Source organism: Mustela nivalis (genome assembly GCF_964662115.1).
Source record: "Mustela nivalis genome assembly, chromosome: 8".
Taxonomy (NCBI): Eukaryota; Metazoa; Chordata; class Mammalia; order Carnivora; family Mustelidae; genus Mustela; species Mustela nivalis.
Window position 1 is genome coordinate 66,919,519 of NC_139027.1, and position 15,659 is coordinate 66,935,177.

At 38.2% G+C, this 15,659-nt stretch overlaps 1 protein-coding gene across 4 annotated transcripts in view; it reads right to left on the reverse strand.

The window, feature by feature from the left end:
• Window positions 1–15,659, reverse strand: part of ACYP2 (acylphosphatase 2) — a 185,017-nt gene that overhangs the window by 168,129 nt on the left and 1,229 nt on the right. For all 4 annotated transcript variants that reach the window (XR_014314891.1, XM_082743628.1, XM_082743630.1 and 1 more), the window contains exons 2-3: window positions 4,696–4,712; window positions 3,245–3,354 (exon numbers count right to left, since the gene is read on the reverse strand). Coding sequence is in view for 3 of the 4 variants with exons in the window: in XM_082743628.1 (XP_082599754.1) it covers window positions 3,245–3,354; window positions 4,696–4,712 (127 nt within the window). In the remaining variant the exon portion in view is untranslated. The remainder of the gene's footprint in view (window positions 1–3,244; window positions 3,355–4,695; window positions 4,713–15,659) is intronic.

Below are 15,659 nucleotides of genomic sequence, written 5' to 3' on the forward strand. Positions count from 1 at the left end.
CCAATTGCCCACAGGATGAATAGAAAAAAAATATAAATTGTTTACAGCTATTTTGCAAAGTAGTCTGACAAATATTTTTAAAATTAACAGTACACAGACATGTCAACCAACAAACCACACTTCTCAAATATAAAATCACCAGTAAAATATTTATTATGGCATTGCTCTTACTTGGAAAAATAAAAAGAGAGAATGAAAAAGAATTCTCAGCAATAAGATAATAAATAATGGCACATTAATACTGTGGAATATTAAGCAGCTATTAAAAAGAATGGACTAAAGCTCTACCATTTGATTTGGGTGAGTTTTCCTGGATGTATTTTTGTTTTATTTTTTTTTCTAATTCTAGTATAATTACTATAAGTGTTCTGTTAGTTTCAGGTCTACACTATAGTGATTCAGCAATTCTAAACATTAGTTAGTGCCCATCATGGTAAGTGTACCCATAATCCTCTTCACTTATTCTACCCACCCACCCCTTCTATAACCATCTGTTTGTTCTCTATAGTTAAGAGTCCATTTTTCAGTTTGTCTCTTTTTTCTTTGTTCATCTGTTTTCTTAAATTCCATACACAAGTGGTATCATACGGTATTTGTCTTTCTCTGACTACTTTTGCTTAGCATTATACTCTCTTGGTCCATCTGTGTTGTTGCAAATGGCAAGATTGCATTTTTTTTTTTGGCTGAGTAATATTCCAGGGTGTGTGTGTGTTGTGTGTGTGTGTGTGTGTAACATCCTCTTTAACCATTCACCTATGGGTAGACCCTAGGGCTGCTTCTATAATGTGACTATTATAAATAATGCTGCAATAAACATACAGGTACATATATATTTTTTGAATAAGTGTTTTCATTTTCTTTGGGTAAATCCCCCATACTGGTTTACTGGATCATATGGTATTTCCATTTTTAATTTTTTGAGGAACCTCCATACAGTTCTCCACAGTCTCTCCACCAGTTTGCATTCCCATCAACAGTGCATGAGCGTTCCTTTTTCTCCACAGACTCATCAAAAGTTGTTTCTTGTGTTTTGTATTTTAGCCACTCTGATAGTTGTGAGGAGATATCTCAGTGTGGTTTCTATTTGCATTCCCTGGTGATGAGGGATGTTGAGCATCTATCCATGTATGTATTGGCCATCTGAATGTCTTCTTTGGAGAGATGTCTATTCATGCCTTCTGAACTTTTAAAAATTAAATTGTTTGTTTCCTGGAGATATTTTTGAATATTAAAGTGAGATGCAGAGAAGTGTATATACCATGATCCCATTTTTAAAAAGCAAATACTGAACACAACCCAAAACTGTGAATATGGAAACAAACAGGGGAGGAAGCCCACCCCGTTGCTAACACAAATCAGTGGTAGTACTAGGAAGGAAGAGGGGGAACGCAGGGATTGAAAAGAAAAAATGACAGAATGTATCATATGGGTATGTGAAGGATATTAATCAGAAATCTGCTATAGCATGGATTAGGCTATCACGTGATAGACATGAGCATCTATCCTCCTGTGCAGCCCCCATTCCCAATACTTCATAGTCATTTGGCACTTTATCATTTTTTGAACTACTTAGTTCTACACAACATAAGTCTCACAATCTTATCTGCATTTTGGGCAATCCTACTGAAAATTATTGTTTTTCCTTAACTGTTACCATATACTTTATGAAAATTAAATTTTTAGACCCCACTTTCCAAGTTGGGGTATAATTTTATACAAAAAGTATGTACTTATATGTAAAGAAATTAGAAAAAATAAGGACTTAGTGGTTATTTGTTTACTGATTGATGAATAGCTATAAAATGAAAAAGTAGTTATAGAAAAATATGTATAAAGTAGTCTATTTTGGTAAAAACAAGCAAAATCCTAACTATAAATGCTTAAATACTTCTAAGTGAAAGAGAAAGCTTCAGAAAATCTTCACAAGGCCACAGGCCCGTGTTCTATCAAGGGGAGGAAAGAAGAAAAGGGGCAGATTACTAGCTTTGCTTTTTTAACTCTCTGCATCTTATTACTTCACTTATTACAATAAGCAAAAAAAGTATTACTTTTGAGATCTGAAAACATTAAGTAATGAAAACAAAAATAAATTGCAAACAATAAAATAAATTGGGTATGACTTAGCACTTACTTCATAAGATCCATTGTGAATATTAAATGAGATAAACCACTTGAAGTGTGTACCATATTGCCTAATACTGCTAATCTGCAGTAAACGTTAGCTATTTTTTATTAAAAAAATACTACAGAGAACAATGGAATTTATGAAACTGAAATGATAAGGCCTTTGAATATGACAGGGCACTTTTTTCATTACTACTGAATCTGGTCTCCTTTGGAACACAAGGACTCATTATGGTTACCATACAACTCATAAAACACACTTTTACCAACAGTAAAAATAAAATTACAGTTAGATAAACAAGATACTTAATAAGAAAGAGAGAGCAACCTTTTGGCCTTGAAGTCTACTTTAAGAACTTTAAGAACTGGAGCACGTAGGTGGCTCATTCATTAAGCATCTGCCTTCCGCCCAGGTCATGATCCCAGGGCCCTGGAATCAAGCTCTCTGGCAGGAAACCTGCTTCTCCCACTCCCCCTGCTTATTATGTTCCCTCTCTCGCTGTTTCTCTCTCTGTCAAATAAATAAATAAAATCTTTTTTAAAAAAAGAACTTTAAGAATCAGGAATGCCTGGGATTTCGGCTCAGGTCATGGTCTCAGGGTTGTGATAATGAGCCCCATGTAAGGCTCTGTGCTGTGCATAGAGCCTGCTAGAAATCTCTAGCAGGCTTCCCCTCTTCCTCTGCCCCTCCCCTCTTCCCCCACTGTCACATGCTCACATACTCTCAAAAAAATCAATCAATCGTCAATTAATTAATTAAAAGAACTTCAGAAACCATCAAAAGGCTTTTGCTTATTCACAGCCACTTTGAATGAGAGGTACATGGGCCCAAGATGTTTGTTTCCCCCACATTAGAAGAGATGTGGGGGAAATAGATTGGAGAATGACGCCATTGCTCTTTTGGAGGGCCTGGCCAAGTGGGAAATCCGTTCCTAAATGAACAAATTCCATCCCAACTCTGAGGAGGTATACCAACAAGGAGCTCGTATGCCTAAAAGCATGTTAGTTTAGTTATAATCTACAAACTGAATTTGGTCCATCGATACTATTCTTATTGTTTAATGAAACATTAGAATAAGTTCATTAATCACATGAGTGCATTATTAGTCTTACTACTTACATGGAATCGACTTTCTCTTCGGGGCCTTGCACTTGGCCTGTCACAGTGCCTTTGCTGGTATTCTTCACCCAGCCAACCACTCCTATTTTCTTAGCTTCACCTTCTGTGTACTGGTTTTAGGAGAAAATTAGTGAAACAAAATCCAGCATCAAAAAATGTAGCTAATAATATTTTTTTTCCTACAGTCCTTGACAAAAATCACGTAGCTGACCTACAATCACTCCTCTGTTTACAAGAACCTTCATTTAAGGGTAAATTTTATTAAATTCCACTTTCAGTAAAGATGAGCACATTATGAGAAAATAAACTGATAGAAAACAGTTTCCATGATGTGTTTTGGGATCCATAAAATTCAGTTGCACTCCCCCAATAACTTTCTAACACTGAATTACATTGTCTGGGCTCCAAATGATGATTATCCTAAGATTTTCAATCACTGAGGGAAAATACTGAATTATGATCAGTACACAGTATTCAATTAAAAGTTTCTTTTAATTGGCTTCCATTGGCTGTGGACTTGCCACACAAATGTTATAATTGTCTATAGGTAAGTTTATTTCTCCTATTATTCTTTACAGTCTTTTAAAAATTTCTCAGTTTTAAATTCAGTTATGATGACAGATGAAAACCTAGCAACATTTTACTTTGAACTATTTTAACTACATCATACTAAATTCTTGCGGATGCTATCTCCTGGAAATTTTTAAAAACAGGGTCTTCTGCTTAGAGGTCAAAGTGACTAAGAATCTATACAGTCTACCTCCCCCAACTAAACAGAGATGGTTACAGCTAGGATTTATGTGGGAGCTGGTTCTGAAAATAATAATGAAAGAGGAGACAATCTGAACTGTGGGGCAGGGGACTATCTCAAAAGGAGGAGACTTCACTGGTTAGGAACATACTAGAACTCTTGGGAAGTTAGGAAGAGAGAGCTAATCTAGTGACTGCTAGCTCTGACAGTAGGTGAAAACACATGCACCTTTTACTTTTAGGAAAGGAGAATATTAACAAAGGAAAAATTTTTAAAGCATTAAGGAGCCTTAACCTGTCTTAACCCCTGAGAACCACTTCCTTAACGCAACAAGGGCATTTTTCATCCTGGAATTCAAGATTTGCCTGGAGGACTTCTTTCATCCAGAACATGGAGCAGATCCCACACTTTATGTTCAGTATACCTAGCCAAAATTCAATCATCCCAGTAAATGAATTTTTGAAATGCATACAAAAGATTAACTATAAACTAGGCAGGCTGTAATGTTTTTGATAGACTACTTTCAAAAGACAACTGTAATAAAAAAAATTTCAGGCAGTAGTTTGGAAAAAATACAAATATTTCATTTACTGTCAAGGACAGAAAATAAGCAGTAAGCTAGCACTAAGTAGAAAACTGCTCTATCTCTGTAAATAGAAATAACAAGTAGGGGGAGAAAAAAAACAAAAAATTGACTTACCATTCTGAAGCAAACACCTGTATTTAAAAAAAGAAGATAAAAAGAAATGTTAGTTTGTCTACCTTTAAAAAAATTATGTATTTCCTGACTTAACTTTCATCTACTTTATTAAATAGTAAGTAAAAAAAATGAACAAAAACTTTCATATCTGAACATACTCAGAAAGTGGTTTTTTAAATTATTTTCTTTTAAAATAATAACAGAAAAGGAAGGCTTTTTGGAGAAAAGTGGTAATATTCTGAAACCAAAGACTCATGAAAAGCCACACTGCATATTCATTCTATTTCAAAATGGTCAATGAAACAAAATACTTACTACCAAGGACCTTTTGGTATATGTGGCATACAGCTTACTCATACCCAGCTTTCAGAATTTCTTCTCTAAATACAAGGACTAAATTCAAATTTGAATGTAATAAAACATTTCTGTTTTTATTTCAGGGACAGGAAACTGCTCAGGTTTACCAAGGGCTCGGGAAGGAGTGCTGCAAAGGGGCAAGAGAGAACTTTCTCCGGTGAAGGCACTGCCTTGTCTCTCAACTGGGGTGGTCGCTAAGGGACTGTATGCATTTTTCATTAAATTATACACTAAAAAGGGTGAATGTTACTGAATTTAAATCATACCCCAACTGAAAAAAAAAATTTTTTAAATACATTGGGAAATCATAAGTGATCGATTAAACCAATAGTCAAAGAGGTCAAAAGATAGTGCCTATACATACAGCAATTAAGCCTACTAAAGAAGATACAGAAGAAATTGATGGCTTAGAAAATGTTATATAATTTATAAGCAGATTTATAATAGCAGGGGGTATCATTTGTTTCCTGATGATTGCATATTGCATTATTGAATGAACATGAAGAAAAAGAGCAGTAAAGCAATAAATACAGGATGTATCGCAAATGGAATTTTTATATGGCTGTAAAAATATTTAAAAGGTACATATAAAATGAGGATAAATGATGAGTGGCAAGCATTGATCTGAAGGGGAATCAGAAAGGTAATTAGTGATATAGACAGAAGGAAAGACGGTAGCTTGTAGATATGCTAGGAACTGGCGGAAAACTCACAGGGAAACTTCTGCTAAAGCAGACCATGTAGAAGAGAGCAACGAAACAGAAGAGAAAACAGGCAGAACTGTGAAAAGCATTTAGTTGTTTTATCCTAGGTGTGAGGGGATCCCGAAAGACGCTGCCCAAGAAGCATGAAAGGTTTGAGGCAGGGCTATGTTGCGCCCATTCCCCAGAGGTCCTCCACAGCAAGCAGCCCCCTATGATGTCAGCATTAAGAAAAAAAAGTCAGGCAATGGAAGTAAACAGAAATTGGAAACATCTGGTCCAGCTCTTTCCTATTTAAAAAATAGTCCAATGCCCAACAGCACCAGCAGAACCAGAGTTTTTCAGATAATCGTATTCTCGGGCCCCTCCCCAGACCTACAGAAACAAACTCTGCAGGTGGAGCCCAGGAATCTGATTTTAGCATCCTCTCTGTGTGATTCACATGCCCACCAAAGTGTAGTGCCCACCAATGGGTGATGCTACCTTCATGGAAGGCCTGGGAAAGGTTTGAAAAGGTTTTTGGTTTTTGTTTTCTTAAGATTTTATTTATTTCTTTATTTAAGAGAGAAAGAACACGAATGGGGGATAGGTGCAGAGGGAGAGGGAGAAGCAGACTCCCTGCTAAGTGTGGGGCCCAATGTGGGGCTTGATCCCAGGACCCTGAGATCCTGACCTGAGCCGAAGGCAGACGCTTAACCAACTGAGCCACCCAGGCGCCCCATGATTTTTATTTCCAATCAAGAACTGCATCAGAAAGGGAAAAGTCTGATAGGGTATGGCAAATCTGATGCATTTCTGGTTGATGCTGTTCGTGTTAGTAATAAATCATGTGCTTGCAGAGCAACGTTCATTCACTGATTTCACACGCCCACAGCACCACAGGAGAGGAGCTACAGACAATGAAAAGCCAAAAAAAAAAAAAACCAAAACCCCTCCCCTGAGCTCTCCTTGGACCTGGTTTGGGAGCAGCCCAGGCAGCCCTTCACTTAGATCATCACTTAAATATTCAAAATCATGTCACTGCACTCACTTTACAAATTATTTCTAATCCCAAACTTCATTTAAGACTTACCATAAATAAATAAATAAATAAATGTATGTATGTGATTCTATTTCAATGTTTTTAGAAAAATGGGTAATACTATTTTCATGCCCTGGTCCAAATGATCATCATCTCTCCACAGCCTCCTTAATTAATGTCCCAGCTTCTAGTTCTGCCCTCCCACAGTCCATTCACTATAAGACACCCAAGGTGATTTTCTTTATTTAAGTAATGTCATATCGCTTTCTTCCCCAGCTTAAAAACACTCTATCGGTTTACCATTACACTCAAAATAAGAGGTTAGCTACTTGCCACAGCCTCCAGACCCCTACCCCCAACCTATGATTCTACCTCATATTTTAGGACTCCCTCTGAGCTCTCTCTATTTTGGACAAATCTGCCTCCTTCGTGCTCCTCAGTATGCCAAGCATGCTCCTGCCTCACAGCCTTTGCACGTACTATTCCCTCTGCCTGAAATGCTCTTCCCCCAATCCTCTCATGACTAACTTCAGCTCATTCATGTCTCTGCACAAATGTCACCTCCTCAGAAGTATTAATTAAGTTGGAAGAAAGGCAGGCAGGGTCAAGCACCCCATGCTCCCAATCCTAAGAGGAAACCACCCTTAAAAGGATTTTACACCACCCTGGAAGGAGCCCTCCACCCTTTCCCACGTGATAGGTAGATGACAAAAACCTGACTGGGTGACCGGCTGGTGGAGGGTTAATCAGATTAAAACAGCCTGCCAACAAGCCCATAAAAACCCCTAGACTTAGGAACTCCAGTGGCAACCCTCTCCAGTCCCCTCCCTCTCTGGAGCTTTGCACTATCACCCAAGAAACTTCATTTTGTAGCCCACCACTCTTCCTCTGGTCTGCCTTTTCAGTCTTTAAAGTGGCATGACCAAGAGCCACGGGCACCAAAGGAAAAGAAATCCTGTAACAATATGTCCCTTGCCCAACTCATCTAAAACAGCAATACACCCCACATGTTTCCTGTATATGCATAGTACTAATTACCATATGACTTTACAAGATATTTGTTTACTTTTATTTTTTTTAAGATTTTACTTGTTTATTTGACAGAGAGGGAGATCACAAGTAGGCAGAGAGGCAGGCAGAGAGAGAGAGGGGAAAGCAGGCTCCCTGCAGAGCAGAGAGCCCGATGCGGGCCTGGATCCCCCAGGACCCTGGGATCATGACCTGAGCCAAAGGCAAAGACTCAACCCACTGAGCCACCCAGGCGCCCTATTTACTTTTCTTAAATGTCCTGTCTTCACTCTAAATTCTATTAGGGCACGACTTTTTTCTGTTTTGTTCACCATTGTGTTCCCAGCACTTAGATCAGACCTTGGCACATAACTGCCGAATAAATGAATGAAAGATAAACCAGCTGATAAATATTTAAGTGAAATACTTAGCTCTCCTGTAATAATTCCTTATTAATATTGCAAATATACATACAAGCAAATTGATGAGACTTTAAGTCTAATTCAAAGTGATGATAATAAATTTACTGCAATTTAGAGCTGGAAAGAATCTCAAGACTTCTGTGTTGATTCTAGCAGAACTTTACCTAAATGATGATACATAGTGTTGTGAAAATTAGTAACGGAAAATTTCACTAAAATGAAGTTAGGTGGGTCTCAGCAGGGGGAGCTCTCATGCCCTACCACTTATAGTCCGCTTCAGAACCAGCACAAAGTGAGAGACCTGACCTTACACAGGCTTGACCTTGCTCGTGGATACTATTCTACTTCTCCAGCCTAAGGAAGAAACACTTTCCTCATCGCCTACCCCTATCTGGGCAACAGCTCAGCCAACGAGAAGCCACCACACTTGATATTCCCAGTTTACTCCCCTGGACTTTTAGTTCATGACAGCCTTCCCAACGTACCCCTTTTCTCCTTAAAAAGGCATGCCTGTCCTTTGTTGCCCAGATTCACCTAAGGTTGTGTCCCATCTTGTTTGTCCTGACTCGCAATTCTCTTTCATTCCCAAATGAACCCTTTTTTGCTGGTAAAACAACTGGCAGTTTTACTTTAAAAGTTAAAATTACATGTATACATACCTATTCAGTATTTAATATAAAGGATAGCAAGAAGCCACTAGAGAATATCTAAGTTGACAAAACAAGAAATAGTAATATCTGCATGTTGTTTATAAATAAAGACATAACAACCACGAGAATGGAAAAAGATTTGAGTTGGTCATCTTGGAGAAGTTAGAGGATCTGAGGTGAGAGACGGAGCAGGATCTGGTGGCTGTGTTTTTAACGGTGAGTGATAAGGGCACACTCATATTTACCGAACAAATCCTAAAACAGTAGAACTCAGGGACTGCCATTTAAGTTTACGAGACATAATTTTAGCCTAAATTCATACTGCTTGACAAACAGGGTAGAAAATGGAAGTGTTGCTCCTGACTCTAGGCAGTGACTGATGGACAAAAAACATAAGACTGAAATAAATCATGTATGAAAGATTCAATATGGACTTAACAGAAACTTGGCTTGCCTTGGTTATCGATCTAATGTTTTGAGGTTGAGATTTCCTGTAACATGTCCTTCTGTGTCACTACCTGGGAAAGTATACAGAACGTAATCATTACTGTTAAATTTACTTAATATCTGTATATCTGTGGGGCAGACACTGCTAGCTGCTTACACAGAATTCATTCTCCCCTTCTACCTCTCTAACAGACTCTGATTTTACTTGGGGCAGTAACATACCTTTCTATATTTCCCATCTTCCTTGTAAGAAGAGTGGCCCATGAGATGCGATCCGTGTCTGGAGGTAGAGGGCTTCAGGAAAGCACCTTGACAGGACTGACTTGACGGTGGTTTGGTCCTATAGCCTCCCCCTTCCTGACTGTAGGGTGAATATCATGATGGAGCTATAGCAGCCTTCTTGAAACCATGAGGAAAAGACGAAAGCCATTGCAATGGGCTCAGCCTTGACCCTCCTGAAGGGAATGGGGAATGGCTGCTAAAGGGAAATGTGAGAGAGGAGTTCTTGGAAATGTTCTGGAATTAGATAGTGGTGATGGGTGCAAAAAATTGTGATTACTGGAAAAATCATTGTATATTGAGTATGCTTTGAACACTTTCAAAGGATGAGTTTAATATTATGTGAATTATATCACAATTTTTAAAAATGTCACCAAAAAAAAAAAAAAAAGAAAAGAAAAGAAAAGAAAGAAAGAAAGAAAGAGAAGAGCAGAAAACAGGACCATATTGTAGTTTTTCCTGCCTTTATCTGCTGAACAAGGGCAGTCATTCTTCCGTTGTGGTCACCAGACAACCTCCCTGACTCTTCCTATCACCCCACACACAGACACTCTGGGGAACAGAACATCTTTAAGTGCCGCAGCCAGAGCTACATGGTTGAGCTCTCTCTGGACTTTACAACCTATCTCTAGAGGAGAAAGCTTCTTTGCCTCCATGATAGTTCCTGCCTTGAGGAGAAATAATCCATTAGTGTGACCTTCCTAGTCACTCTACCCTGCCCCTACTCCATCACAGCGACATGCAGTGAACTGGTAAGTCCAGAAGGAGAAACAAGCATAGCCCAGTGCTTCGACTTCTTCCTTCTGGAGAGAGCTTTCCTCAGGGATCCTATCTCTGCTTGTCAAGGGAGCCCTGTCTGTCCCCAGGAGAGTGTGTTTTCTTCTGCACTAAAAACTGTCATGAAGTGCACTTACCTGAAGATTCACACCACATTCCCAAACTCTGCTTCACATAATGAAGAGGGGGGTTATTTATTAGGCCTCTTAACCACAAAGGCTTATGAGGAATGTGCATAGAGAGGCATCAGGACCTCTAGCTCACTCACTTTGTGAAGCAGTGAACCATGCAAGAATTAACTATCCAAAGCTCCTCTGTTCTCAGAACCTTTCTGAGAGTCCTGATCCCTAGTTGGAAGCACTTGGTGCCACAGAGGGAGGGCCGTATAGAAAGAAAAAGCCAACGCGAATATAGATTCTCTGCAGTTTATCGGCCCTCGCTGGAATGGAGCCCTCCTGGGACGCGGCCTATGTGGCAAGAGATGCTTCTATGGGCTTCCATGACCTCTCTGCCCCGCTTCCACCTCGCTTGTTAAAGAGCTGAGATGACACATGCAGGTTTTTCACAGACACACCACTCTGGAAACTGGGACAGAGACATCAGCCCCTTCAGTTACGAAAGACTCCAAACACAATTCACTGCTGCATCAGGGCTCAATCGACTGCAACTGTGGAAAGATGTGTCAGTGAGAACCTCTGAGGTGAATATTTGCAAAGCAAATCCTACTTTAAATTCACAAAAAACACTGATATTTAAAGAAATCATGATGAATTTTAAACATCCGCATCCTTTCATGTAAAATCAAATTTTTATATTGTCTTTTGCCCCTTCATCCTGGGATGTGACTGCCTGTGTCAGGTTTGAGCGCGGGAAGTCATCCAGTCACTACTTTACACAGTCGCTCTCGAGGAGGTTAAACATCTTTCTTTAGAAAGTCCTTCCTGTAACCTTCATCTTCCATCCAGGGTCTGTCCCCTGGAGCCACACACCATGGCATCTTTCAGATTGTTGAAACAGCCGTCTCACTACTGTTTCTTCTCCAAGCCAACTATCCCCAAGCACTTCGATTTAATTGAAGACACTTTTAAAGTCCCCACCAGAAGCGCAGCTGTAGGGGCTATAAAAACAAGCCATCAGCTTGACCTTGAAAATACTATCCTTTTTGCCTAGTAAGGGGCACAGATATGTGTACACAAATAACTGTAGTTGAAAGCAGATTAGATTAACAAGATGTAAAAACAAGGAGTAGAACAGGACTATAAATGAAATGCTGTAGGGAACAAAGATAAGCAAGGGAATTAGACTTCACAATATTTATGTTTCTTGACTGTTGGTACTAAAATTTTCAACCTCTCAAACACAGCTTTTCCTGTCTATATAAGGAAAAATGTGTACATCCAAATCATGTGGTGTCTGACAAAGCTATTTAATAACACATCCCAATTTTTATTTTAATCAATCTTAAAGAAAATTATGTATGTCTGTAGTCCAATAAACTACTCCTATTCTGAGTCTGAGTTAACATTGTCAAAAATCAACTGTTGAATTTCTAAAGCACAGGTAAACCAACAGAAGGCCACAATCCATTTCTATGACTGTCATTAGTATTTACCCAAGAGCCAGCAAAATATCGAAGCATCTCTACACAGCTTAATCAATTTCCTTTTCAAATTTTCAGATTATATTCTAGATGTAACTGTAATTAAAGATTTGTAGAAACATTTTAAGCCATGCATGGTTACAAATGCTCTAAAAAGACAGAAGTTCAGTCCCCTGCTCCCCGTCCCTTATCCCAAAGGCCCCAGGGCAACAGAAATTGGTGGAGGAAAAACATGTTAAACCATGTTCTAGAGAACATGGAGATTATAAAGATTTTTTTAAATTAATTAATTAATTTATTTGACAGATAGGGATCACAAGTAGGTAGAGAGATAGGCAGAGAGAGGAGGAAGCAGGCTCCCCGCTAAGCAGAGAGCCCAATGCGGGGCTCGATCCTGGGATCATGACCAGAGCCGAAGATAGAGGCTTTAATGCACTGAGCTACCCAGGCGCTCCTAGAGAACATGGAAATTAAAATGTAGAGGATGAAAAGCGATGGTAGGAGTGAATTAACAGTGGTAAAACCTGATGAACACTATCCAAGCTAGGCGATCAAGGTTAACATCAACAGTGATAATCACAGTGATAGTATGTACACTCAGTACGGTGTCTGTACCCTTGATAAGTACGGTGTAATGAGAATGGCACTTTGCCTCTATGGTCTTCCTCCCAATAAGCCATAACCCCAACCTTACTATGACAAAAATACCAGAGAAATCCCAAATGGGGAGATTTATACAAAGTACCTAAGCTCAAAGTAATCCTCAAGACTACTAAAATCAATGAAAACTAGGTAAGTCTACAAAACTGTCACAGCCTAAAGAAGACTAAGGAGACAAGATGACTACATGTAAAGTGATATCCTAGATGAATCCTGCAACAGACAGAGGACCTCAGGTAAAAACTAAACAAATCTGAATAAAATACAGACTTTAGTTAATAATAATGTATCAGTGTTGGCTCACCAGCTGGGACAAATGTACTATATTAGTGTAAGATGTTAATTAAGGAAACTGAATATGGGGTATCTTCCAACGTTTTTATAAATTTGAAACTATTCTAAAACACATTTAGTTTTTAAAAAGGTAGAGTTAGAGATGTGGCGATGAAAGCAACAGCAATCAAAGGCTCTCTATGTAAACTTTGCAGGAGAAACTGAGACGTGAATCCACTATTGGTAATATTGTTTCTATAAGTGTATGTTCCTGAATTGGAAATAACCAAGTTATCTAATTTTTGGAATACAATCTGTTTATAAATTAGGCTGTGTGTATTTGAGAACAAGGCAGGTAATACTCGACCCCTAGAATGTCTTGACTGCCTTTTGTCACCAAGGATGTCTCAAATTCAAACATTCTAAACAGAAATATAACAATCTTTTTGGCTGGAAAATATTTTCTATCATAAACTCCAGCAAGTCAGTTTAATTCACTGACCAATTTTTCATCAGGACAGGACAATTAAATCATTTTCCATATCTTCTATGTTCATTTTACTATCACTGAAACCATCTTCATCAGGAATATTTTCCATTTAAATATTTTACTGACAATTTTATTTGTCAATCTGTTTTGTCCATTTTAAATATTCCCAATTATAGCTACTTCCATTGTAAATTTATTTTCATAGCCATTATTTCTAGCAAGCCAGCTTTCACTAAGATTTTAAATTAGTTAAAAAGTTAAATTAGCAATGTTCCCTCTAATTATTATCCATTTTATATTAAAATTAAATTTTATTTTGATTATTGTCCATTATTTCAACATCATCATTAAGACTCAGACAAAAGGCTAATGGTTGTATTTATTTCTTAGGTAATCCATGAGAAAATAGTGGATTTTATGACAGAGATACAGACTGATGAAATAGTGGCAGTGTCAGCCAGCAACGGAGAAAGAGGCATAGGTCTGATTGCTTATAGACCAGGTCAAACTTCCTTGGAGCCAAACTGCCATAAATATACCCTCTGGGTCATCCAGAATCGTCCAAATGGCTGAGTCCAACGTCCTACATCAGTGTATATATGTATATGTGTTTGGTGCATTAGTTAGGAAGAAGGCAAAATAAAGATGGAAAAGTATTGAGAGGAGAATCAATAGATTATAATGATTAAGAAGAGCTTGGGCTCTAATATCAAATTGTCGAGGTTCAAATCCCAGCACCACCACTTAACTCATTGCATAACCTGGGAAAGTTAATTGTCAATGCCACAATTTTTCAACCTGTTAAATGAGGGAAATGTTGAGATCACAACAGGATTGAGGATTCAATGAGACAACTCGTGTAAAACATTGAGTACAGAGCTTGGCACATCCTAAATTCTCAGCAAATGTCAGTGTATATGTGTGCAAACGTGATTATGAATTTGTCTTACAAACTATGTCTTGATAAATCAATAGTATACATGTACTTTTCCATTGAACATACTGCAAACTATGTGAGTTAGCCCTAAAGCGGATTTTTAAAAATCCCACTGCTTACGTGTAGTACATTTCTTTCTTATATTTGTAATGCTGCCCAAAATTGATATTCACATAACACAACCACCATATGCACAAAAAGTATAATTATATTGTTAAAATCAAGAGAAACACATTATATATTAATAGAAAAACACTGCATAATGGAAAAGTGCAGATTTCAGAATTTGAGAGATGCAGGATAAAATTCCATTTGTCAACTAAGAACTTGTCCAACTTAGTGAACCTCTCCATTTCTGCTTTCTCATTGTGAAGAGAGCAGTGAGACATAAATCTCACAAAATTGTGATGAGGATTAAGTAAAAAATAGTAAGATGATCAGCACATGGAACATACCCCATAAATGTCACCTGCACACACACATACATGCACTCCTTAACTACTGCCATTTCTATCCAAATGACCAAATATTTTGTCAGGTGGTCTCTGCCACTATTTTCATATTCCACTGCTTCCAACGACTTACTGCAGTTTTCAATCCTCAATACCAGATCGTTGGGTGTACCCAAAGGCTTTCTATAGGGTACAAGGCCATGGATAATTTTAAGCAAATCGATTTCCAGATCTTCAACTTTCACATGTATTCTTTTCTGACAAGGGCCTGAGAAAGCACCTATGCTCTGATGTGGTTCTCCTTTCCTACCTTTCTTTTCACAGCTATCTTTGAAAGGAAGACCCATTGAATTACAAAAAGCATACTCTTGCCCTTCTTTAATCTGACCTTGTACATCACCCTAAAGTGTAAAAACCTCTAGTGTACCAAAATAGAGTACACATCCTTTAATCAATGTTCCATAAATACCCCCAGATTTCTCCTTAAGGAATAAATTTCCAATACAAACTTTCCTTTTAAATTGAATAATGTTTATCATATCTTTAAATGTATTTTTAACTTCCTGATAGTATTCCAATAATAATCACAATAGCAACTCACGCCAGAAAGGAAAAAAAATAATAATAATAGAGCTTTATGGCCAAAGGAAATCAAGAAAATATATCTAAATGTATATGTGTATATATATACACACATACATACTATACATACAAATTACCAAAAAAGCTTGATAGGGTGATCGGTAAGAAAGTCTCAAACAGGGGGTGCCTGGGTGGCTCAGTGGGTTAAGCTGCTGCCTTCGGCTCAGGTCATGATCTCAGGGTCCTGGGATAGAGCCCCACATTGGGCTCTCTGGTCAGTGGGGAGCCTGCTTCCCTCCTCTCTCTGC